This window comes from Ranitomeya imitator, chromosome 2, assembly GCF_032444005.1.
Source record: "Ranitomeya imitator isolate aRanImi1 chromosome 2, aRanImi1.pri, whole genome shotgun sequence".
Taxonomy (NCBI): domain Eukaryota; kingdom Metazoa; phylum Chordata; class Amphibia; order Anura; family Dendrobatidae; genus Ranitomeya; species Ranitomeya imitator.
In genome coordinates this window covers 521,151,157-521,166,740 of record NC_091283.1, presented here as the reverse complement: position 1 = coordinate 521,166,740, position 15,584 = coordinate 521,151,157, and the positions used below count along the sequence as shown (strand labels likewise).

Genomic DNA, 15,584 nt, shown 5'->3' with positions numbered 1-15,584 from the left:
TCATTTATTGATGATACTATAGGTAGCAATCCTGAGAACTCCTCAGCAAACTCTTAGGCCGGCGTCACACTTGGCGTAAGACATTACGGTACGTTTTCTACGTCCGTAATACGCGCGTGATACGCCAAAATGTCTCCGTAATCTCTCTCCGTAGTTCTTGCGTCGCCTAGGTGTGGTCGCGTATTTTGCGCATGTACTGGTCCGTGTGTAATCCGTATGTGATCCGTATGGCGTTTTTACCACGCACCATTCCAAAATGGACATTTAACGGTTTTCTGGCCTGCAAATCATTTAAACCATCATTAACAACACTATTTAAGCCCTCGACAACAGGTGTACCCCTCCCATATGCCCTATATGTTCTCAAGCATATTTTGGCTGTGGTACTTGGAGCTCCCAAACATGTCTGACCATGTGTATTTAAGCACAACTCAGCGGGTGTTGCTTCACTGGGTGTTGTCTCGTCGCTTTGGCCAGCCATATACGGTCAATGCAGATCCGCGAAGGAGGAGACAAAGATTGTGGGTCCATCCTCTATTGACCCAACGCCCGAGTAAAGGACATTTCCAGAGACTCTATTCATCTTTGAGGGCCCATCCAGACAAATTTTTCCTGTATACTCGCATGTCCATCAGGACTTTTGACATGTTGCTGGAGATCTTACGTCCTGGACTCACCTATCAGGACACCTGGATGAGAAAAGCCATCTCTGCTGAGGAGCGTCTGCTCCTAACCTTACGGTATGTATTTAGACCTTTTAGATTTTGTTGTGTTGGCCAATGTGTTTTGTCCTACTATGTTTCAGTTCCTTAACTTAGACATGAGGCCACAAGCACATTTCTAAAAATGTGTTTAATATTTGATTATAGTAATACTGTGAAATGTCCCTTTTTGCTTACTCAATAATCACAGAGAAAATTTACTAGACACTTGTGTTTCGTCCTGTTTTCATATTCCTCATGTTCCTTTATTTTGTTTTCCTTGTTTTTCAGCTTCCTGGCCACAGGCTTGTCCTATGCGGGTCTACACCTGGAGTTTCTCATTGGGCGTTCTACCATTTCAGTCATTGTTAGGACAACCTGTTCCCAAATATGGCTGAAACTTAACGAAGTTGTGATGCCAGAGCCAAAAATGGATGATTGGCTCAAAATCGCCACTGGATTCCAAAATACTTGTGACTTCCCTAACTGCATTGGAGCTGTGGATGGGAAACATATCAGGGTGCGTAAGCCGCCGAACTCTGGTTCCCAATTCTACAATTATAAGCAGTTTTTCTCTGTAGTTATGTTAGCAGTTGCTGACAGCAACTACAGGTTTATAATTGTAGACATTGGGGCCTATGGCCGAACTGGAGACTCTAGGGTCTTCAATTCGTCCATAATGGGTCGCCGGCTACGTGACAACCAGTTGAACCTCCCACCACCACAACAACTCCCAGGCTCCAATGCGGAAGCAGTGCCTTTTGTTTTGGTTGGAGATGAGGCCTTCCAACTGACGAGGCACGTCATGAGGCCTTACCCCAGGCGCAACCTTGACCACCGGCGGAGGGTTTTTAATTTGAGACTTACCAGGGCACGGAGACTGGTTGAGTGCGCCTTTGGGATTCTTGTAGCCAAATGGCGTGTTCTTCAGTCTGCAATTCAGCTGAGTGAGGCTTCAATCAATGAAGTGATCAAAGCCTGTGTAATTCTACATAATTTCACCAGAATACATGATTGTTTGTCTACTAATTTGCAAAATCACGTCATGACCAATCATAGTAGGCCTCCCCCATATGTCCCTCCTCGGCGACGTCCCCTTTCTGGCCTAAAAGTTCGGGATGTGTTCACCAATTATTTTTTGACTCCTCAGGGTGCCACTCCCTGGCAAGACTATGCAATTTTGCATGTGTAATTATTTATGTACCTAAATTTTGCCATTATCAAGTTTGAAAATATGTCTGCTGTGTTTAATTTGTTGACATATGGTTCTGATCATATCATGTGTGTGTGAGTTAAGAAGAATGAACAGAGTGCATACATAGTTTTTTGTTAAGTAAAGGCAATTTTACTTCTTAAACTTGTTTTTGGTTTTTTTGTTTGTTTTGGCATAACCAATCTTTGTGCACAAAAAAGAACAGCTTTTTTTTAACAAAAAAAAAACAACAAAGTAAAATAAAAGCATTACAGCTTGCTTTTTAAGCACAAACCAAACCAAATGTCTTAAACAAATTAAAAAAAAGTTGTACCCAACATTACAAGTCCTGGTACGTAGGAAGGGGAGAAGTGGATTGGTCTGGGTCACCATCAGATGGCCTTTGCAGGCCCAATTGTCCAGCAGCCTGTGCGGCTGTTATAGTGGCTTGCGGGAAATTCTGCCTGCTCTGATGCTGGCCACTTTGATGAGTGGGGCCTGGATTTGGGAGATAACCCTGATGTTGCAGCCCATATGTGCGGGAATCATACCCCAACCCAAAATGACCATATTGTCCAAACCCAGGTTGGGACCAGCCTCCAGCACTGGGTGCGGACAAGTGGCCATATTGGGATGGTTGATGATATCCTGCAATATGGTGCTGATGTTGCCATTGTTGGTTAGTTGGTGGTTGGGGTGGAGGTGTTGGCTGACGTGGAGGGGGTGCTTCAGATCCTTGGTGCGCATGCTGGCCTTGTAGTCTCGGAGGCCGCAGAATATTTTCAGGTGACATCTGCCACTGTTCAATCATCTGCATCAGATTGTATGGGTTATTTGGGGGGGTGCATGCGTCAATAAGGATCTGAAAACACCCTCTCAAACGAAGCCTCAACTCCCGCTCTATGGAGCGTAAATACTGGGCAAGGCTCCGTGTGAATCCCTCCTCCCCATCATCCTCTCGAACCCGGGCCAAATAGTTCATGACCCCAGCATCCACGTTTTGCCTGCTTTGGCGAAGCTCTCTCCTGCGTCGTGCACGCTGGGGTCTGACTGCAGCCTGTGGGGATCGGTCCAGGGCAACAGTTGGGCTGCTGCTATTACCAGGGTCATCCTGGCTAGGTGCTGCTGCTGCAGAAGAGAACTGTGGGCCCTCTGGGTTTTCTTCAGAAGCAGCTGGAGCTGGGTGGGCAGATGATGAAGATGCTGTAGGTCTTGCGCAGGAGGGAGCAGCAGATGGACCAGCCACCTCTTCACCTTCTCCAACTGGGTCAATGACCAGTTCTGAGTCCGACCCTGTCTCCCTGTCAGTGAGGTTAGACTGAGTTCTGCAAAGATAAATTTGACCAGTTACTATGTTTTTTGGAATCATCTCTCAACATTCAAAAATTAACCCATTTTGAGATGTTTTTACTTACGGCCTGAGGTCCATGCTGGGGTTAAGGAAGGTTAGGCGGTCAAAGTAGATGTATTTTTTTTTTTTAGGAGGGGCCCCGGCTCCACTTCTCTCCCGCTGCTGCCTCTCCCTCCTATACTGGTCCCGGATGCTCCGCCACCTTGTTGTAACATCATCCACTGAAACAACAAAAAATACACACATTGCTTAGACCATTATGCAGAGTGCTCACACAAGGTGTAATGGAGTACACAGATTGCAATGTAGCATAGAAAGAGGCTTTTGTGGCTCACATTAAGCCAGAATTTCCTCAAAAAAATACAAATTAGGAAGAAAGGCCACAAGGACAGAGTCAGCTAACCTCTATCACAGAAAAACAAATTACTGGAAAACCATGTTATTAAGGGAACACCTGTTCTAAACCTTAATCAAATCCATTTATCATATCCAGCACCATGTATATACTGCTTGGATATATATAACTTTAAGGATGAATTAATAAATTAAGGTTTAGCAATTCAAAGTAGTAAGGGCCTGCTGTTTAGCAAGAACATTACATTGCAAACATGGGTGTACTTACTTATTTGTCGCTGGGCCGCACGTGGCTGCTGGTCATACTGGGGGAAGAGGGACCCACACACGCTCCTCCATGCAGCTTGTTTTACTGCCCTGTTGGCATAGTTGGGGTCTCTTTGGTCCCAGATTTCTGGCCTCTCCTGGATCAAAATGATCAGCATGTCAACATTAATTATGCGGGCCATGCTGAATCTCTCACTCCGTGGAGGCGTGCAGCAGACTTCCGGGTTCACTGTCTGGCTTTTTCAGCTAATTAGCATGTCTCACCTGCCTGATTGATGGCTTTCGAAAGTTCAGGACATCTGCCAGTGAGGTGCGTATTTCTCGCAATGCACACGCATGGTCCGTATGCATTCCGTATTATACGCTCTCCCATAGACTTGCATTGGCGTTTTTTTTGCGCAATACGCTGACAAACGCTGCATGCTGCGATTTTGTACGGCCGTAGAGGAACGTATAATACGGATCCGTAATATACGCCTAAAAGGACTAGACCCATTGAGAATCATGGTGCCGTATGTTTAGCGAGTTTTACGTACGTAGATTATGCGCTCTTACGCACGTAAAACTCGCATGTGTGACGGCGGCCTTAGGGTCAGATCTGTCTCCTCACAAAATTGCCACAAATTCTAAGAACTGACATACCCATTCATTGCTGCTTTTTCTGTCCCTGTTTCCACAGCACTATTAAATGCATGTTTTGTCTGAAACAAACTTTCCTACATCCATGATTTATTTTAGGATAACCTAGTCTTCCTAGGCATGTTGGAAATTTGGATGATTCCTTATGGCCGGGATCACACATACACGTGATACGGCCGAGTCTTGCAGGTGAAAACCCAGCTCTGGTGCCGGCACTCCGGAGTGGAACGTGCAGCTGCACAGCAATACATGGAGCTGCATGCTCCGCTCCGGAGTGCCGGCGCCAGAGCTGGGTTTTCACCTGCGAGAATCGGCCGTATCTTGCGTATGTGTGATCCCAGCCTTTGACAAATTCTAACCTTCATGCATTACTTTATGGCAGCCTTTCACTTAGGAAAAGTTCACACACTCAGTATTTGTTAACCAAAACCAGGAGTGGGTGAAAAATACTGATGTGGGGCACGTTTCTATTATACTTGTCCTATGATTATTCCACTCCTGATTTTAGCTTACAAATACTGATATAAAATACTGACCAAACAATGAACATGTGACATAACCTTACTGTCATTGCTCAGGCAACAAACATGGTGTAGGAGTCAGCCTTCCCTTTTCAGGTAACTCGCTTTAACCTTTGGGTATGTGAACACGGAGTCTTTTTGCTGAGTTTTTAGGGTATGTGCACACGTATTCCGGAGGACTGCAGATTTTTCCCAGCCGATTTGGAAAAAACACAGTGCAAAACCGCTGCGGTTTTTCCTACAGATTTATCGCAGTTTCTACTGCGGATTCCGCTGCGGCTTTACACCTGCAGTTTTCTATTGGAGCAGGTGTAAAACAGCAGCAGAATCCGCACAAAGAATTGACATGCTGCAGAATGTAAACCACTGTGTTTCCGCGCATTTTTATCCGCAGCATGTGCACTGCAGATTTCATTTCCCATAGGTTAACATGGTACTGTAAACTCATGGGAAACCACTGCGGATCCACAGCAAAATCCGCAGCGTGTGCACATACCCTTAGAATTGTAACTTAGCACAAACTCCCATGTTTTTGAGGAGGATTTGGAGAGTTTCGGTTCCAAGAAGTTCTACATAAAAAGCTCAGTGTGCTCACTTGCTCTGCCTAGCCTCATCTTCCATTCATTACATTTTGTCCACATATACTATGTCTCCTAAGCCTCAATTATCCACCTTCTTTAGATACCACTTTACTACCCTGTAATTCCTTTCAACCAACACACCTAGAAATGAATCTCATACTGGGAACTGTACAAAAACTTAGTGAACATGAATTCCCTTAAAGGGAAGGTGCCATCAAAAAAAAATTTTTTTCCAGCGATTGAAAAAATGTAAAGAATTAATGTTTAAATTTTCTTACAAAATATTATCATTTGTTTATAATTTAGTAAAATATGAAAAATAATTTTAAAAGTTTTGGCATTTCCACTTTTAAACACTAGGGGGAGCAGCTAATGAAATTTGACAAAAACCTAGTGTACAACTAGCTCACATTACAGCACTGCAGTAATTATGGGCGGAGTCTGCTGACAGTGTGATGTCTCCTCTCCTCCCCTTCTGGTGTTTGGTAAGGGATAAGAGAGGATGAGATTCAGGAACCCAGTGAGCAGCCATTTTGTTGGTGACTGCAAAGTTATACTGACAAGTAGACAGTCCCCGAGGATGGCAGGCAGCAAGGACTCTGGGAGATATGTGGTGGAGGGAGCAGGGTGACAGCAGCGCAGAGTATTTCAGGAGAGCAGTGTGCTGGTCTATGGGGGGGCACCATGTTCAGTGCGTGGAGCAGCCAGGGATTGTACATAGAGCACTGTCTTTTATACACATGGATGGACAGTCTCCTCAGAAATCCAGGAAACATTTCTGAGGATTGATGGCCTGTTCTGATCCAGACTTTGTATGCAAAGACCCCATTCCCCTCCTCAGATCCTGTCTTCTCCATCCTGTCCTGGCGATGTGTGAAAGTGAGGTGACAGGCGCAGTCGGGGTGACGCTGGGGGGAAATGTAGCCATATAGTAACAATAAAAATGAGACGCCTCTCTTCAGCTGCCTCACCCGCCCTCCCCTGAAGGCACCTAACTGGAGGTCATGCTGTCCCCTCTATGCGGCATCAATAGTAAAAAAATGTAATGTTAAAAATAATAAAAAAACAAAAAACCTGCTATTCTCACCCTCCGTAGTCCGCCGAGCCGCACGCGCCTGCCGCCATCTTGCGTTCCCGGCAATGCATTGTGGAATTACCCAGAAGATTTAGCGGTCTTACGAGACCGCTAAGTCATGTGGGTAATTTTGCAATGCATCCTGTGAACGGAAGATGGCGGCAGCTGTGCGCGTATCGCCGGAGCTTCGCTGGATCCCAGGGGTGAGTATATAACTAGTTTTTATTTTAATTATTTTTTTAACAGGGATATGGTGCCCACACTGCTGTATACTACATGGGCTGTGTTAGATACCGTGTGGCTGCTATATACTACATAGGCAGTATTATATACTATGTGGCTGTGCTATATACTACATGGGCTATGTTCTATACTGCGTGCTATATACTATGTGGCCACTGTTATATACTGCGTGGGCAGTGTTATATACTACGTGGCTGCTATATACTGCGTGGGCAGTGTTATATACTACGTGGCTGCTATATACTGCGTGGGCTGTGCTATATATTACGTGGCCAGTGTTATATACTGCGTGGCCTGTGTTGTATACTGCGTGGCTGCTATATACTGATTGGGCTGTGTTATATAGTACGTGGCTGTGTTATATACTGCGTGGCCACTGTTATATATTGTGTGGCCTGTATTAACACATCGGGTATTCTACAATATGTATGTATATAGCAGCCACATAGTATATAGCACAGGCCACGTAGTATTTGTCTGCTATATACTACATGGCTCCTATATACTACGTGGCCTGTGCTACAGTATATACTATGTGGCTGCTATATACATAAATACATATTCTTGAATACCCGATGCGTTAGAATCGGGCCACCATCTAGTAGATTAGATTCATAAGCAGGCAACATGCATTGGAAAGAACACGCCTCCATAACTTACAGCAGGTTTCCAAGTGTGAGACATGTAATGACTGATGTTCCCTACTGAGCTGTGTGATTGCACAGTGACTGGTGTAGGGTACACAGTGTGATTACAACACTTCTTTCATCAGAGCTGACAGCATGGGATAACCGCACTGACAAAAGAAATCTCAGTTCTGTGGAACCGCCCCTCCCACACTGGCTGTCCTGATGAAAGCTAAATAAAGTGTTAGTAATCACACTTATGCCTGCTTTATTCCAGGTACTATGTAATAAACAGCTGAAGTTAGATAGGCACAAGGGGGCTGTCTGTAATTACGTTTCACACTGAGAAACCTGACCTATGCTATTTTGGAAACATGTTCTTTTCCCCTACATGTTGTCTGCTTATTAGTTATCATATAAGGATCGCAGATATCAAGGTATAATTTTATTCAACTTTGTACGTGTGCTTATAGATGGCTGAGAAGGATTGATCCTTCGGATAGGCTCCCCTTTGAAACAATGCTTCAAGACATCCCTGTATTTTTTTTTTAAAGCAGTTCAGGTAAATAAAGCCAAAAAGCTTAGAGTAGCCTTCTTTCGATCACAAGTATAATTTAAATGTTATGCGCTCAGGTTCGTCTTTCACCAGTGCTGAAACCACTTATGGCTACTTTCACACTAGCGTCATGTGACGTCCATCGCAATGCGTCGTTTTGGAGAAAAAACGCATCCTGCAAAGTTGCCCGCAGGATGCGTTTTTTCTCCATAGACTTGCATTAGCAACGCATTGCGACGTATGGTCACACGTCGCATCTGTCGTGCGACGGATGCGTCGTGTTTTGGCGGATCCTCGGCACAAAAAAAACGTTCCATGTAACTTTTTTTGTGCGTCGCGTCCGCCATTTTCGACCGCGCATGCGTGGCCGAAACTCCGCCCCCTCCTCCCCGGACATTACAATGGCGCAGCGGATGCGTTGAAAAACTGTATCCGCTGCCCCCGTTGTTCATTTTTTTCACAACGTGCGTCGGTACGTCGGGCCGACGCATGGCGACGGCCCCTTACCGATGCTAGTGCGAAAGTAGTCTAAGTGCCCTGAAGGCCAATTCTGGTGGGTTGTTCTTGGTTCCATCCATCTTTCATTTAATAATGGGTTTTATCTAGAGCTAGTAAATGTGGATGAAGTTAGGAGCAGTGCCAGCTAAGATTCTTAGTCCGATTTACTGCTGTGCAGAAGAATCAGCCAGTGCATGAGGAGGTATTTATATAGAAACTTTAGAAAAAAATGCGTTTTAGAGATGATGTCCTTATTATTTGGCAGGCGAGTAGAACTGAATTGGATGGCTTCTTGACATACCTCAACGCTAATGATTGGAATATTAAGTTTACTTTTAAAGTGGAAGAGAACAAAATAGATTTCTTGGATTTACAATTGTCTTTTGATCAACCGGGTAATGGCCACAGTACCATTTATCGTAAAGAAACGAGTACGAACTCTCTGTTACATGCAAGATCTGCACATCCGAGACACACCATCAAGGCAATCCCTAAGGGACAATTTATTGGAGCCAGGAGGATTTGTGACTCTGAGGAGAAATTTGAGAATCAGGCTCGGGATTTGAAGCATCGATTCTTTCCTCGTGGCCATACGTCGGATGATGTGGAAATAGGGTACCAACAAGCCAAGGACAGGAGTCGTGGCAGCCTTCTTCATAATCAGGTATGGGGAAAAGAGGAGCCACAACTGCGGATGATTACTAACTATCACAGTAGATGGAGAGATATGGGTGACATTATGAATCGTCACTGGCCTATATTGATAGAGGATCCGGAATTGGCTAAATTGATTGAAGGAACACCAAGGATCGTTGTAAGGAGGAGTAAGACCATAGGTGAGATGATTACACACAGTCATTATATTCCTCCCAGGTCGCAATTCATTTTTAATTCCAAGGGACCGGTTTGGGGTTCACGACCATGTGGTGGGTGTAGTGCATGTAGGTACATGGTTAAGACTGACGTGTTTGTGAACTCTTCAAATTCTCATACGTTCAGGATAGTACACCCTATTAACTGTAAAACCACTTCAGTGGTGTATCACATCACTTGCCCATGTGGGCTTATTTATATAGGCCTCACATCAAGGCAGCTGCGTGTACGGGTCTTGGAGCATGTAAGGGATATACGAGTAGCTAGAGTGATTGGATTTGAGGACTTAGGGTACCGTCACACAGTGGCATTTTGATCGCTACGACGGCACGATTCGTGAAGTTCCAGCGATAGCGTTACGATCTCGCTGTGTCTGACACGCTACTGCGATCAGGGACCCCGCTGAGAATCGTACGTCGTAGCAGATCGTTTGAAGCTTTCTTTCGTCGCTGGATCTCCCGCTGACATCGCTGAATCGGCATGTGTGACGCCGATTCATATAGTTATATAGTTACATAGTTAGTAAGGCCGAAAAAAAGACATTTGTCCATCCAGTTCAGCCTATATTCCATCATAATAAATCTACAGAACCTAATAATTGTATGATACAATATTGTTCTGCTCCAGGAAGACATCCAGGCCTCTCTTGAACCCCTTGACTGAGTTTGCCATCACCACCTTCTCAGGCAAGCAATTCCAGATTCTCACTGCCCTAACAGTAAAGAATCCTCTTCTATGTTGGTGGAAAAACCTTCTCTCCTCCAGACGCAAAGAATGCCCCCTTGTGCCCGTCACCTTCCTTGGTATAATCAGATCCTCAGTGAGATATTTGTATTGTCCCCTTATATACTTATACATGGTTATTAGATCGCCCCTCAGTCGTCTTTTTTCTAGACTAAATAATCCTAATTTCGCTAATCTATCTGGGTATTGTAGTTCTCCCATCCCCTTTATTAATTTTGTTGCCCTCCTTTGTACTCTCTCTAGTTCCATTATATCCTTCCTGAGCACCGGTGCCCAAAACTCCATGTGCGGTCTAACTAGGGATTTGGACAGAGGCAGTATAATGCTCTCATCATGTGTATCCAGGCCTCTTTTAATGCACCCCATGATCCTGTTTGCCTTGGCAGCTGCTGCCTGGCACTGGCTGCTCCAGGTAAGTTTATCATTAACTAGGATCCCCAAGTCCTTCTCCCTGTCAGATTTACCCAGTGGTTTCCCGTTCAGTGTGTAATGGTGATATTGATTCCTGCTTCCCATGTGTATAACCTTACATTTATCATTGTTAAACCTCATCTGCCACCTTTCAGCCCAAGTTTCCAACTTATCCAGATCCATCTGTAGCAGAATACTATCTTCTCTTGTATTAACTGCTTTACATAGTTTTGTATCATCTGCAAATATCGATATTTTACTGTGTAAACCTTCTACCAGATCATTAATGAATATGTTGAAGAGAACAGGTCCCAATACCGACCCCTGCGGTACCCCACTGGTCACAGTGACCCAGTTAGAGACTATACCATTTATAACCACCCTCTGCTTTCTATCACTAAGCCAGTTACTAACCCATTTACACACATTTTCCCCCAGACCAAGCATTCTCATTTTGTGTACCAACCTCTTGTGTGGCACGGTATCAAACTCTTTGGAAAAATCGAGATATACCACGTCCAATGACTCACCGTGGTCCAGCCTATAGCTTACCTCTTCATAAAAACTGATTAGATTGGTTTGACAGGAGCGATTTCTCATAAACCCATGCTGATATGGAGTTAAACAGTTATTCTCATTGAGATAATCCAGAATAACATCCCTCAGAAACCCTTCAAATATTTTACCAACAATAGAGGTTAGACTTACTGGCCTATAATTTCCAGGTTCACTTTTAGAGCCCTTTTTGAATATTGGCACCACATTTGCTATGCGCCAGTCCTGCGGAACAGACCCCGTCGCTATAGAGTCCCTAAAAATAAGAAATAATGGTTTATCTATTACATTACTTAGTTCTCTTAGTACTCGTGGGTGTATGCCATCTGGACCTGGAGATTTATCTATTTTAATCTTATTTAGCCTCTTCTTGGGTTAGATTGGTGACTCTTAATATAGGTTTTTCATTGTTTCTTGGGATTTCACCTAGCATTTCATTTTCCACCGTGAATACCGTGGAGAAGAAGGTGTTTAATATGTTAGCTTTTTCCTCGTCATCTACAACCATTCTTTCCTCACTATTTTTTAAGGGGCCTACATTTTCAGTTTTTATTCTTTTACTATTGATATAGTTGAAGAACAGTTTGGGATTAGTTTTACTCTCCTTAGCAATGTGCTTCTCTGTTTCCTTTTTGGCAGCTTTAATTAGTTTTTTAGATAAAGTATTTTTCTCCCTATAGTTTTTTAGAGCTTCAATGGTGCCATCCTGCTTTAGTAGTGCAAATGCTTTATTTTTACTGTTAATTGCCTGTCTTACTTCTTTGTTTAGCCACATTGGGTTTTTCCTATTTCTAGTCTTTTTATTCCCACAAGGTATAAACCGCTTACAGTGCCTATTTAGGATGTTCTTAAACATTTTCCATTTATTACCTGTATTCTTATTTCTGAGGATACTGTCCCAGTCTACCAGATTAAGGGCATCTCTAAGCTGGTCAAACTTTGCCTTCCTAAAGTTCAGTGTTTTTGTGACTCCCTGACAAGTCCCCCTAGTGAAAGACAGGTGAAACTGTACAATATTGTGGTCGCTATTTCCTAGATGCCCGACCACCTGCAGATTTGTTATTCTGTCAAGTTTATTAGATAGTATTAGGTCTAAAAGTGCTGCTCCTCTGGTTGGATTCTGCACCAATTGTGAAAGATAATTTTTCTTGGTTGTTAGCAGAAACCTGTTGCCTTTATGGGTTTCACAGGTTTCTGTTTCCCAGTTAATTTCCGGGTAGTTAAAGTCCCCCATAACCAGGACCTCATTATGGGTTGCAGCTTCATCTATCTGCTTTAGAAGTAGACTTTCCATGGTTTCTGTTATATTTGGGGGTTTGTAACAGACCCCAATGAGAATTTTGTTACCATTTTTCCCTCCATGAATTTCGACCCATATGGACTCGACATCCTCATTCCCTTCGCTAATATCCTCCCTTAAAGTGGACTTTAGACAAGACTTTACATAGAGACAAACCCCTCCTCCTCTCCGATTTTTACGATCCTTTCTAAACAGACTGTAACCCTGTAAGTTAACTGCCCAGTCATAGCTTTCATCTAACCATGTCTCGGTTATTCCCACTATGTCAAAGTTACCTGTAGATATTTCTGCTTCTAGTTCTTCCATCTTGGTTGTCAGGCTTCTGGCGTTTGCGAGCATGCAGTTTAGAGGATTTTGTTTTGTTCCAATCTCCTCACTGTGGATTGTTTTAGAAATGTTCTTACCTCCCTTCTGAGTATGTTTTCCTGGGTCTTCTTTGTTCGAGTCTGTTTTTCTTCCCGTCCCCACTTCTTCTAGTTTAACGCCCTCCTGATGAGTGTAGCGAGTCTTCTGGCGAATGTGTGTTTCCCAGGTTTGTTGAAGTGTAGTCCGTCTCTGGCGAGGAGTCCATCGTACAAGTAATTCACACCGTGGTCCAGGAATCCGAATCCTTGTTGTCTGCACCATCGTCTTAGCCAGTTGTTCGCATCAAGGATCCTGTTCCATCTCCTGGTGCCATGCCCGTCTATTGGAAGGATAGAAGAAAAAACTACCTGTGCATCCAGTTCCTTTACTTTCTTCCCCAACTCTTCAAAGTCCTTGCAGATTGTCGGTAGGTCCTTCCTTGCCGTGTCATTGGTGCCAACGTGTATCAGAAGAAATGGGTGGACGTCCTTGGAGCTGAAGAGCTTTGGTATCCTATCGGTCACATCCTTGATCATCGCACCTGGAAGGCAACATACTTCTCTTGCGGTTATTTCCGGTCTGCAGATGGCTGCTTCTGTGCCTCTCAGTAGTGAGTCTCCCACCACCACCACTCCTCGTTGCTTCTTGGCTGTACTTTTTGCTGTCACTTGTTGCTCTGTGCCCTTTTCTTTTTTGCTTGCTGGTATTGCTTCATCCTTAGGTGTGCCATCTTCATCCTCTACAAAGATTTGATATCGGTTCTTCAGTTGTGTGGTTGGTGATTTCTCCATGGTCTTCTTGCTTCTTTTGGTCACATGCTTCCACTCATCTGCTTTTGGAGGTTCTCTGACACTTTTTTCACCTTCTGTGACCAGTAGAGATGCTTTTGTTCTGTCTAGGAAGTCTTCATTCTCTTTGATGAGTTTCAAAGTTGCTATTCTTTCTTCCAGACCCCGCACCTTTTCTTCTAAAAGGGCCACTAGTCTACACTTCTGACAGGTGAAATTGGATTCTTCTTCTGGTCGATCTGTGAACATGTAGCACATGCTGCAGCTCACCATGTAGGTTGTCACATCTGCCATGTTGCTCCTGGATCCTGCTGACTTACTGTGTGTTTTCCTTCTTGTGTAATCTACTCAGCCAAGCTTTCTTGCAATAATGTCCTACAGGCAAAAATTCGGCGCGCGGTTTGGTGATGCTATCCAAGCAGCTGGTCCCGGCTGTACCCAACGATCTTCTTGCTGAGGGAGACTCTTCGCTTTTCCCAGAAGGCACCTGGAATATGCAAATTATCCTCCTCAAGCTTGAATCCCTGGTTTGGTGATGCTATCCAAGCAGCTGGTCCCGGCTGTACCCAACGATCTTCTTGCTGAGGGAGACTCTGCTTTTCCCAGAAGGCACCTGGAATATGCAAATTATTCTCCTCAATTCAGCGATGTCTTCACTGGTAACCAGGGTAAACATCGGGTTACTAAGCGCAGGGCCGCGCTTAGTAACCCGATGTTTACCCTGGTTACCAGCGTAAACGTAAAAAAAAAACAAACACTACATACTTACCTTCCGTGTCTGTCCTCCGGCGCTGTGCTTCTCTGCACTGGCTGTGAGTGCCGGCCAGCCGGAAAGCACAGCGGTAGCGTCGCCGCTCTGCTTTACGGCTGACCGGCGCTGACAGTGCAGAGGAAAGCACAGCGCCGGAGGACAGACACGGAATGTAAGTATGTAGTGTTTGGTTTTTTTACATTTACGCTGGTAACCAGGGTAAACATCGGGTTACTAAGCGTGGCCCTGCGCTTAGTAACCCGATGTTTGCCCTGGTTACCCGGGGACTTCGGGATCGTTGGTCGCTAGAGAGCGGTCTGTGTGACAGCTCTCCAGCGACCACACAGCGACGCTGCAGCGATCGACATCGTTGTCGTATCGCTGCAGCGTCGTTTCAGTGTGACGGTACCCTAACACAAAGAGGAAGTTGCCAAGTTAAAAACAATACCTTCCCATTATCGGGAGTTCCATTCCACAGGAACAATTGAGATGCAGGTGAAGGGCATTCATGTGGTCCATTTGGGGGCTCATGCTGGTCACCTGATGAATAGGTTGGCACGGAAGGAGTGCCGTTGGATAACGACACTCAGAACAATGAAGCCACTTGGTCTTAATGACCAATGGGGCTTTTCCAGTTATTTATAATGTAGGTTGCATTCCCTCTCTTGCTGGTCATTAGCCTCTATGCCATATAATTATGTAGATATATAGGCTATGTATTTGGATATTTGAATCATTGATTATTATGTTAAATTATTGCATATTTTCTTTGCTTTTATTTTTGTTTTATTTATTTTAATCTCTTTCTGTGAGGGATCTATGTGCCGTATGTATGCCTTTTTATAACTGGCTTTTTGTTTTAGTATTTTAGGTTCACTATTATGTATAGAATAGAAGTGACCGTTAATAATAACTGTATAAAATATGAATATGAGTCCATTGGAGTGGAAAAATATATTTGGGAACATCGTCATTCACTTCAAGAATTTTTCACATTGTTATTGGATTGTTTATATATCACATTTGGTTATAATACTGTATAATGATCTGGAGGGTATTTATTTTATTATATATATTTTTTATGTATTTATATTATGATTTTTTCATTTTTGTATTGTGTTAATCTATATTAATGAGTTGGTGTGTATTACTTATAATAACTAGGGTTTTATTATTGTGTATTTGAGCAGATATTTTGAGTTCACATTTTTTG

The 15,584-nt window shown here is 43.8% G+C and overlaps 2 protein-coding genes across 2 annotated transcripts; one reads left to right on the top strand and one right to left on the bottom strand.

Annotated features, from left to right (window-relative positions):
- The first annotated feature begins 71 nt into the window (after nucleotides 1–71).
- On the top strand, nucleotides 72–2,173 carry LOC138664805 (uncharacterized). Its single transcript, XM_069751779.1, has 2 exons — nucleotides 72–740; nucleotides 993–2,173. Exons 1-2 carry the CDS (start codon nucleotides 349–351, stop codon nucleotides 1,891–1,893), a joined length of 1,293 nt encoding a protein of 430 aa, XP_069607880.1. The 5' UTR covers nucleotides 72–348; the 3' UTR covers nucleotides 1,894–2,173.
- Nucleotides 2,174–2,233: 60 nt separating this feature from the next.
- LOC138664806 (uncharacterized) lies at nucleotides 2,234–3,490 on the bottom strand. The gene is made up of 2 exons (XM_069751780.1): nucleotides 3,309–3,490; nucleotides 2,234–3,218 (listed from the first exon to the last, which is right to left on the bottom strand). Exons 1-2 carry the CDS (start codon nucleotides 3,488–3,490, stop codon nucleotides 2,234–2,236), a joined length of 1,167 nt encoding a protein of 388 aa, XP_069607881.1.
- Nucleotides 3,491–15,584: the final 12,094 nt, after the last annotated feature.